The sequence below is a fragment of the Dunckerocampus dactyliophorus genome, chromosome 6, assembly GCF_027744805.1.
Source record: "Dunckerocampus dactyliophorus isolate RoL2022-P2 chromosome 6, RoL_Ddac_1.1, whole genome shotgun sequence".
NCBI lineage: Eukaryota > Metazoa > Chordata > Actinopteri > Syngnathiformes > Syngnathidae > Dunckerocampus > Dunckerocampus dactyliophorus.
Window position 1 is genome coordinate 6,947,136 of NC_072824.1, and position 9,980 is coordinate 6,957,115.

At 50.7% G+C, this 9,980-nt stretch overlaps 3 protein-coding genes across 4 annotated transcripts; all 3 read left to right on the top strand.

Moving 5' to 3' along the window:
• On the top strand, positions 1-3,922 carry commd1 (copper metabolism (Murr1) domain containing 1). Its single transcript, XM_054778986.1, has 8 exons — positions 1-131; positions 217-329; positions 425-439; positions 526-1,316; positions 1,411-1,534; positions 2,428-2,638; positions 3,222-3,497; positions 3,571-3,922. The coding sequence occupies exons 2-8, from the start codon at positions 217-219 to the stop codon at positions 3,676-3,678; spliced, it is 1,638 nt and encodes a 545-aa protein (XP_054634961.1). The 5' UTR covers positions 1-131; the 3' UTR covers positions 3,679-3,922.
• Positions 3,923-3,965: 43 nt separating this feature from the next.
• Positions 3,966-5,827, top strand: b3gnt2a (UDP-GlcNAc:betaGal beta-1,3-N-acetylglucosaminyltransferase 2a). The gene is made up of 2 exons (XM_054780449.1): positions 3,966-4,262; positions 4,334-5,827. The coding sequence occupies exons 1-2, from the start codon at positions 3,966-3,968 to the stop codon at positions 5,525-5,527; spliced, it is 1,491 nt and encodes a 496-aa protein (XP_054636424.1). The 3' UTR covers positions 5,528-5,827.
• A 62-nt stretch (positions 5,828-5,889) lies between these two features.
• Positions 5,890-9,361, top strand: zgc:66455 (uncharacterized protein LOC393502 homolog). 2 transcript variants are annotated; one of them, XM_054780447.1, is made up of 10 exons: positions 5,890-6,137; positions 6,223-6,253; positions 6,424-7,010; positions 7,407-7,785; positions 7,904-7,945; positions 8,018-8,118; positions 8,177-8,238; positions 8,292-8,476; positions 8,627-8,794; positions 8,873-9,361. In XM_054780447.1, the coding sequence occupies exons 1-10, from the start codon at positions 6,051-6,053 to the stop codon at positions 9,229-9,231; spliced, it is 2,001 nt and encodes a 666-aa protein (XP_054636422.1). In that variant the 5' UTR covers positions 5,890-6,050; the 3' UTR covers positions 9,232-9,361. The 2 variants fall into 2 exon arrangements, with proteins under 2 accessions (XP_054636422.1, XP_054636423.1); XM_054780448.1 differs by having other exon boundaries at positions 8,310-8,476.
• The last annotated feature ends 619 nt before the right edge of the window (positions 9,362-9,980 follow it).

Below are 9,980 nucleotides of genomic sequence, written 5' to 3' on the forward strand. Positions count from 1 at the left end.
CTTACTGTATGCGCGCGCACGTGTGTGTGGTGTGTTGTTGAGCAACATGAATATTCTGATCCGGCCAAGTTCCTTTTTGAGGTTTGACTTGTGAGCGAAAAACATTGTCATCATCATCGTGGTCTGACAAGGTAAGTCAAAATGTTCTTGTCTCCTTCTTGGACTTCAAAGAAATAAGACCCACAGTACACTAGTGTGATGTGTGTGTGTGTGTAGATGGCTGATGTACGCTGGTGGCTGTTGGCGCTGCTCGTCGTCATGGTGGAAGCAAAGACTCGGGCCATCGACCAGAACCAGCTGGCCGTGATTGTTGACACGATTCTCAACAAGTATGCTTGCTTCTGTCCAAGACAGTAAGACAGAGGGGGACTTCTCTCTTTGTGTTTGTGACGATTGTGTTTTCTTTGTGTCTCCTCACCTGCAGGTTGAACGTCCAAAGGTGAGTCCCTTCATGTTTGTGCAAAAAACGCTACTGATGTTGGAGCAGAGGTCACACTGTTATTATGTGCATGTGTGTGTGTGTAGCAAAATGCCCATGTTCAGTCTGGCTGTGAGGATCCCACTCAGTCATGACCAGGCCTCGTATGACCTGAATCAAGTGTCTGACTCTGGTCAGGAAGTGAGGAGCACCATCTTGCAGTGCGGTGTGTACCAGAGCTCCCACGTGGTGGCTGCCACCCTCCTGAGGTGGCCCGACGTGCTGAAACATTGTCCTGGGGCGTCAGTGCCGTGGCAGGATGTCCTGGATGAGTGCCAGCGGACATCCATGACTTGGCAGGAAGTGGAGCAGTACTGCCCATCTCGTGTGGAAAATAACAGAGTGGATCACGCAGAGTACCGCGTTTTGACGACGTTAGACACCTGGGCTGCCGACAAGAAGAAGACGGGTCTGTTGCTCTTCTACGTGTATGCCTCGCCGTGCACCAGCAGGTGCACGAGCGAGAGAAACGCCCTCAGCATCCTCGGGCTGGTGGAGCGTGTCAAGGACTGGCCTCAGCACGCCATTGTCTTCTCCAAAGTCTTCCAGCCCAAAGGCAACCAGTACGCCATTTCTGAAAAGCAACTCAAACAAGGGCTCATCAACTTGGGAAGCCATCTTGGCAGTGGCGGCCTCGGCACCATCTTCCGCTGCGATAAGAACAATGGAGGGAAGACGAAGGGAAATGTGGACGACAATATGCAGTGTGTCAGCTGCTCCAGCGGGGGGCAGGTCACACCTCACTGCTACTCTGACACCCAACACCAGCAGGTCACTCAGCAAGGGGGGCGGGGTCTGTGCACTACAAGAGGGCGAGGGGGCAGTGGACGGGGGAGAGGTGGGCTAGGGCGGGGCCGGAGAAGAAGAAGAAGAAGCCTTCAGAAGCGCCCAACTGAGCATGACGTCTGTGAGCTAACCCCGCCTGGACGTAGAAGCACCAAGCATCAAGAAAAGTCCAGAAGACAACGTGTGTCTCAGCTTCCTGCTGGAGGACCAGCTTCTGCACCACGACGAGGAGGGGGCGACGGCTCGCCAAGAAAAGGTCCTGGAAGGAAGGCGAAGAGGGGGCGTAGCCACACCGATCTTAATAAGGGGGGAAAACAGAAGAGAGGTGGGACCAAGCGTGGGCGTGGTCGAGCTTCTCAAGGGCGAGGCCGAGGCCGAGGTTGGTGACTCGAGCTGATAGAAAGCTGAGAAACATTTTTAGCTTTGCTAAATGCTAATGCCAGCTTGCTAACAAGATAACCATATAAACATCTTCTTCTTTTTAACAGCATTAAAGCTTTGATCAGTCCTTGTCTGCACTTTATTTGGAAAACATTTGAGAATGAAAAGTAACAAGTTGGATGTGAAAAAGAAGCTAAAACACACACCTACAAGCACAAAGAGAACGTTCACTCCTCTGTGAAAGACTATAAAAATATGACAATATGAATATATATATATGAAATATATATCATATTTACAATGTACATTTACAATAAGTGTGCTGGCTGGGGCGGCACAGTGGCCTGGTGGTTAGCATGTTGGCTGCACAGTCAGGAGATCTGGGTTTGAATCTCCTTGGACGTCTGTCTGGAGTTTGCATGCTCTCCCAGTGCGTGTGTGGGTTTTCCGGGTGCTCTGGTTTCCTCCCCCATTCCAAAAATATGCATGTTAGGTTAATTGGCGGCACAAAATTGTTCATAGGTATGAATTGGAATGTGTGGGTCTATAAGTGATTGGCAGGTGACCAGTCCAGGGTGTACCCCGCCTCCCGCCCAGAGTCAGCTGGGATAGGCTCCAGCATATCCTCATGACCCTAATGACGATTAAGCAGCATTGAAGAAGAATGAATGAATGAATGAATGTGCTGGCGGGTACATTTTATTTAAAATAAAAGAATATAATATAACTGACATAGTAGACATACTACAATTCCCACAATGCCGTCTGCGCTCACGTGACAGTATCTTTTCGCGTCACGTGAATTTGAAGCCGACCAAGATGGCGGAGGCGGAGGCTAGTAGATGTTTACTAGCTCTGTTGAATGGCGTCGCTCAACAGGTTTATTACGGCAAGACTGACGTGACGGAGGACTTGTTAAAAAGTGAACTTTACACGGACATGTCCCCAGACGACTTTAAGGCCTTGTACGACAAAATGAAAACACTTTTGAAGGTAAACGGTATCACAGTCAACGTTTATTGAAAACGTTTTAGCAAAGTTAAGCTCGCTGAATGTTTTGACTTATTGTTTTTTACAGTTACGGTACTTTGCTGGTATCTGCATGCTTCATGCCAACAAGTCATTAGAATCTGGACCATACTGCAGTCAAACCAAAACGTGAATGGAAACGACACTGGCGCCCCCTATTGGTTGTGTTCAAAATGTTGTGGAAGACAAGCTAGCATACATGTAATACTGTACATATATCCGCAATTAGACAAATGGTCATTGACTTGTGGGCAATTATTTGCTATGTCCCACCCACATATTTCACAATTTATCTGCTTGTCAGTCTCTGTGTGGCAAATTGCGTAGTGATTGGGGTGAACGTTGAACTGTGGGAGACATTTCAATCAGATTTATGGGGTTTGATAACAGCGCCACCATGTGGTGTATTTGTAATTGCACAGGCAATGCAGTAGGGGTGCATGTTTCGACATACGTTCACCCTTTTATGTGCAGAGCTTCAGGAGTACAAAAGTTATTCCATCTGCATTTTGTCACATGACTGAAGATGTCTGCCCTGCTCTCACAGTCTATCGCCACGGCCGACATGGACCACGCCCAGCTGGAGGCCTTCCTCACAGCCCAGACCAGGAAGCAGGGGGTGGGCGCCGTGACCCCCGAACAGGCTGCCGCCCTCACTCGCTTCTGGAAGAGCCAGCGTGTCCGCGTGAGGGACAGCCTGCTGTCCCACAGCCGCTGGGAGCCCGGACTCAGGGGCCTGTCCTGGAGGGTGGACCTCCAGACGGCGGCTGGCGGGAGGGGGCCTGTGGCTCTGATGGAGCTGGAGCTAGGCGGGAGCGGCCAGGTGAGCCGGGTAGGGCATGTCAAGCAACGTCGGGAGGAGTTGACAACCTCACCGAGGAACTTTTGTCTTCCAGGACTCCCAGTTTGTGTGTGTGGAGATGGACGAGGACAAAGTCCAGCAGGTGCTCAAGAAGATGGCTGAAATCCAGGCCAGCATCGATGCCATCCTTCAGCGCACCTGACATGCCTGCTGAAACCACCTCACCTTAACAGCGCTTCATGGACATAGCCTGTTTTATCCAACATGTCTCCTGCACATTTGTTGGCATCATCGTGCATGTGAAGATCCAACAAGGCCGCAACATGAAACCATCATTAGACACTGAGGAGCCTTCTTGACCATTGAAGACATGAACTAACCTGGAGTCCCGAATTAGACTGAAGGTGGTCAGTCCTTGTTGTTGTCATGTGACTTCAATAAACATATCAAGACATCTTTTTGTGTGGCAGCTGGCTGCTAGCATTAGCCATGTTAGCTCTGTGGCATCAAGAGCAGGGCGTCGTGGGTTGTGATGATGTCACACACTTCCTGTGTGTGTTTGCACTAAATGTTGACATGTTGCTGCTGGCCTCACGTCCTGATTGGAAGTGTGTGACTCCTGTCAGTCAGAGGACAAAGTGGGCGTGGCCTTCACGAGAACAATGTGTCCTTGTATGTGACAAGGAGGGGGTGTGGGGATTCCTGGAGCAAATTGTTCCTGCAGCGTGTGGCCTGAAGGACAACCTCGCCATGTTCCCAAACGCTCCTCTTTATCCGGGCTTTGTGGTAAGTGGTAAGCTAGCAGAACCAGGAGGTCCAGTCTGAGCTCGCCTACTCTAGCCTCCTTTGCCTTTCAGGTGCGGGGAGGTGACACAGTGGTGCTGTGCCGCAGCAGATTGCTGAGTGTCTTGATGCTCAACGTCTTCATGTGCGTCCTAATGGTTCTAACCTGGAAGCTGGGCCTGGACCATAGTGGACTCCAGAGGGTTCACATCCCATCCAGGAGTTTCTGGTGCCAGCAGGCAGTGAGCGGATCCTTCTGGAATAAAGAGCAGCAGCGACTGGACGCCCTCTACAACCCCCTCCTGGGCCCTACTCACTCCAGAGACCGTCTCAATGACACCGGGCCTGTGGACACGTGTGAAGCGGACCACAGAGTCCTGACGCAAGTGTGGGACTACAACACGCTACCGCGTCGCCTCCAGGACTTTCTCCTGTACATGCGCTGCAGGAAGTACCGCATTCTCATCACGCCGGGCCAGGCATGCCACCAGGACCTCTTCCTGCTACTGGCAGTCAAGACACTGGTGCCCCACTTTGGGCAACGCCAAGCCATTCGGCAGACGTGGGGACGAACCGGTGTTCTTGCCAACCGCACGGTGGCCACGGTGTTCCTGCTTGGCCAGACCCTGTCGCAAGACCACTTCCCAGACCTTCGTGGGATGCTAGGCCGGGAGGCGGAGCTTCATGGAGATCTCCTCCAATGGGAGTTCAGGGACACCTTCCTCAACCTGACCCTGAAGGAGGCGCTCTTCCTGGACTGGTTCCACCACAACTGTCCACGAGCCCGATACGTCCTCAAGGCCGATGACGAAGTCCTCGTCAACACTTTGCGAGTGCTGGACTTCTTAGAAGCTCTTCCCTTGGTGAAGTCAAAAGATCTGTTCGTTGGTGACGTCATCTGGAACGCCGGCCCACACAGAGACCAGAAGCTCAAGTACTTTGTCCCACAGAGTGTTTTTACAGGAGAGTACCCGCCCTACGCCGGGGGCGGGGGCTATTTGCTGTCTGGGGACGTGGCGCTCCGTCTTCAGGATGTCTCTCGCCAGGTGGTCTTGTACCCCATTGACAACGTCTACACAGGAATGTGCCTGCAGAAGCTGGGCCTGGTTCCGGAGACGCACTCGGGCTTCAGAACGTTCGACATTGACGATGAGTTCCGCGAGAACCCGTGCGCCCACAGGAAATTGATGCTGGTTCACAGCCGCACGCCGCAAGAAATGCTGAAGATCTGGACCTGGATTGTCCGACCACACCTGGGCTGTCAGTGATGTTCTAGCAGAACCCGATCAAGATGCACAGCACAGAACATCTAACATCACCACAAGAACCTTCTTTGCACTTTACAGTATGAGGTTGATCTTCTCAGGAATTTGTTTCTATTCTCAATTAATCCCATTGTTCTTGTCATGTTTCAAAAGCACTAAAGACCCTAAAGGCATCAAAGAGTCTTGGAGTTTGATCATTTAAATGTTTTTATTCTCATTTTGATTAATATTAATACTACATTGCTACGACTTTGAATAAATTTAATAACAATTACCGGTGAAGAAAACTGACCTGAATTAATATTAAAACATATTTGCAACAGGAATCATCTTTGTGATTCTGTGAAAAAAGTGTGGGACTCATCAACTGCCTTAAAAACAGCACCGTTAATTCAACAGTGCGTGATGCTGCCCCTGGTGGACGAAGTAGGCAATCGCAAGCAATCACCTCATTGATGAGCTTCAGCTGTTAAGCACTTAAGCGACGTCACTTCCTCCTTCAAGTCGTGAGCAAACCGAAAAGAAAATGTTTGCTAGCAAAATGACAACAACCTTTATTAAAAGTCCTGCACTCTTCATTCTGCTCCTCTTTTTGACCTCCTGCAAGGCACAAGTAAGACGATTAATCAAGTCATATTGGGCTGACAAGACACAAGTGTGTACGTGTACTATTTACGGTATGTGTGTATTATTTGCAGTTGGACAGAGAAGAAGAGGAGCAGACTTCAGGTCAGTAAATAATATATATTACTATTTATAATTAATCTATTGACACTGTCACGATGTTTACAACGATAAATGAACGAATTCTATTTGTTATTTCAGGAAGTTAAACTTGTCTAAAAGACACTAAACATATTTGTTGCGCTAATATGACGACGCAAGCTAACCTCCCTCAGGTGCACATGGCGAAGGGGGCGGGGCTTTCTTTGCGTTGAGGAGCTGCCACCAGCTGCTGCGAGGTGACAGCGGCGAGTTCTTCTCTCCAGACTACGTTTGCGCCAACCCGTCTCTGTGGTGCAACTGGACCATTCAGGTGGACTCTAGCAAACGGGTCCAACTGCACCTGGAGGACCTGACCCCGGATGACGCCTGTCACCTGAAACAGGACCAGATCCACGTGGATGATCCCGCGGGTCGCTCGGGAAGTCACAGGGTCCTGCAGAAATGCTGGCGGGAGGCCAAGTACACGTCCTCATCCCGGACCGTGCACGTGGTCCTGCTGATCGGGGGCTGGCCCGCTCAGCAGTACCGAGGCTTCTACGGCCACTACCGGGCCTTTGGACCGCCTGTGGCTTACCACCCGCGGGACGGAGTCTCAGAGACAGACATGAGGTCAACATGGTCTTACAGCCTTGAGGACTTGGAAGAGTTTGGACCGATGGTGGCAGGGGGAAAACATCCCACACCAGCCGCCACCCCTCCCCTATTTGATTATTCCGATAAAGCCGTCGACTCTTCTGTGGAGCGGACCGCACATGCAGAGGTGAGTGCAGTTGGGGGTGGTGGTGGGGTTTGGTTGGGGGCTGTGCACCTTTTGGGGACACAAAGGTTCCTGCTGCTCAGTACAATCACAACAATACCTAGAAAAGACCAGTAGGTGGCAGCATTGCTCTTACCGCTTCATGTCAAGGTTGAATAGTTTTACTCTGATTATACACTGTTTCACTTCTTTTTACACTTGAATGATGGTTAAGAATGCTAACGTGTTAAAGCATTGCCTGTGCACGTGATAGTTAAACTTTTATGATGATGGAACATGTGTACAAGCATTAGCTCGTTCCCTAAATGAAACGATCTTTGTTAGTTTTTCTTTTTCATAAATTAAGTTGCAAAAGAAAGTCAGGTTAATTGTGGAAGAATGAAATCATCTTTATGTCAGCCGCCATCCTCAGAGAAGGACTACTTGATGTTCTCGTTGACTGTGGAGCCCACGGTGCCAACGTCCAGCCACGGGACTTTCCGCTCGGAGAGAGGCATCGCTCAGATGCTTTCTGACCTTCCAGCACCCAACAGACTCCCCAGCAGCTCCCTTCACACACCGATGGCCAGACGCAGGGACGTGAATGAAGGTCCCGTTCTGTTGGAAGGACCATCCATAGATGAAGACACGGGCTCAGAACCAAGTGACGGTGCTGAAAACGAGATGGCCGAATCAGACCAGCAGCCGTCATTCTCTGAAGAAGTACAACCTGAGGAGCTTGAGCGAACTCACCTGCACCCCATCATGGTGGAACCACTGTCGGACCACCGAGGGAACAGTGAGTACAAACAATGACCCCGGCACACAAATATGGTGCAGAGTGACAGCTCCCTTGCTGTTCTCATAGATTGACCTCTCACTCTGCACCAAATCACTTGTCCATACATTGTTTGCAGTGCACGTCAGGAACAGTTCTGGAATAGAACATCGGCCCGGTGGTGAGTTCATTTTGGATCACATCCCAGAACCCAGTTGTTCTAACACGTACTGGTCCACTATGTTCTCTTTAGACCAGCTCTTTGAAGTGGCTGTGGAGGTTCGCCTCAGTCACAACCAGGACCAGGACCAGGTCCACATGGATGGGTCACTGATGAAGTCGATCAAGGCTCTGGTGCGTCCACGTCTCCCGTTTTCCATTCATTTTGAAGTTCAACAATGCTGTTCTGCAGGTTCTTCAACATCTGGACGGGCTGCACGTCCCGCTCACCTTGACCTTCAAGAGAATTAAAAGGTCAGTCCAAGAAGCTCAACGGTTGGAGATGCAGGTCCACATTTAAAATGAAGAGTCATGTTCGTGTTCAGGCTGCATGCAGGAGAACTGTACATCATTTGGCTGAACACGGGTCCGGACGGCGGCAGCCGGCACGTCTACGCGAGCGTGCACTCGGACCTGCAGGGACTGGTTGGTACCAGCGTCTCCCTGATGCGGAACCTGAACAACGTCGTTATCGCCTCAGTATCCATCGGAGGTTGGACACCATCGTGTCATCAGGACAGAGCAGGCCTCCACCAAGGCCAAGCATTCAACAAACATAAGCTCCTTGGTGGAGATGCAATGCAGACTGTGGACCAGAACCACTTTAGACCGGGCTCATCTTTATCATCTTGCTGTCTTGCAGATGTGAACGAGTGCGGGACCCAGTTGGCTCTGTGTGACATCAACGCAGATTGTTTGGACCAGTTTGGATCTTACTGGTGCCGCTGCAAAGCAGGCTTCAGGGATGAGTCCCGTCTGGGTCCTGGTGGAACCGTGTGTGTGGACGAGAAGGCCGCAGGTGACCGTGAAGGTGAGGAGGATGATGATTGACAGTTTTGTCGTTGTTGTTATGGTCTTGCTCACAGTGTTGCTTCTGGTTCTGGTGCAGGCTGCAGCGGGGGTCCATCAGCCGAGACCAAGGGGGTGTACATTGTCTTCTTCCTGCTCACTGCTTTCATCATCCTGCTGCTGGTGGCCGCCTGCACATTGTACCGCCGCCACCACCATGGGGCTTTCTTGCTGCACTGCAGCAGTAAAGGTGATCCCTCCCAGCGCCGTCATGACGATGGTTACTCCTGCCCCCCTGACTCGGACCTGCCGCCGCCCCCGCTGCCTACCAGGGGGCCTCGTGACGGCTGGGCCCTGCAGAAGGAGCGCCGCGCAGCGGCTGATGTGCCGCTGCTTCGCTTCAGTGCGCTCAGACCGTCAGACAGCTACACGCAACCACAGGAGGCTGACAAGATTTAAACTTTGACTCCTCGTTTGTTTTTTCCTTTGGCTTTTGTGTTGCCATGGTTTCAAAATCTTGTCTTGGTGACCATGCAGTTGAGTCACTTATGTACACCATTTAAATAAAAGCTCAGCCACTGATTGACACGGTCAGGCCTTCATTAACTTGTGGCTTATTGTGCTTGTAGGAGCTTCACCAACTGCAGAAGATCCTCCTATCGTGGTGGTGCTCACGAGATTTTGGGTGGTATACTGTGAAGCGAGTTTAGTGGGTTAGCGAGGTGTGTTGAGTGGAAAGCTGGACTTACCTGTTGCACGAAGGTAGCGTTCTTTGAAAGCAGCTGTATCACAATAGTAACTTAGGCTAAACTCATAACCTGATGCCGACCAGGTTATGTCCAGGCTTTCAGCTTGAAATCGTTTATGAAAGTGCCACTGTTTAAAGTGGACCTATTATGCTTTTCTGATCTATAAATGTTGTGTTCTCGTGTTAAACGATGCCAACGCGTCAGACAATGAGGTTTGCGCATTTGGAAGTGAGACGTCAAAGCAGTTTTAGATGCACGCTGTGTGTTTGTTTTTAACAGGGTTCCATTGACGTCAATGCAACCCGGACTTCCTTATATGGGCACGCCCAAAACGCTGTAGGCCTACCCGCCCCTGCTCTGCTTCGCTCTGCTCTGTTGACCGTGTTAGCATGTCAAGCAATGGCTCCCAGGAAATGTTTGTTCGGGTGTGCCTAAAGAGAGAAGCATTAGGCAGAAGTG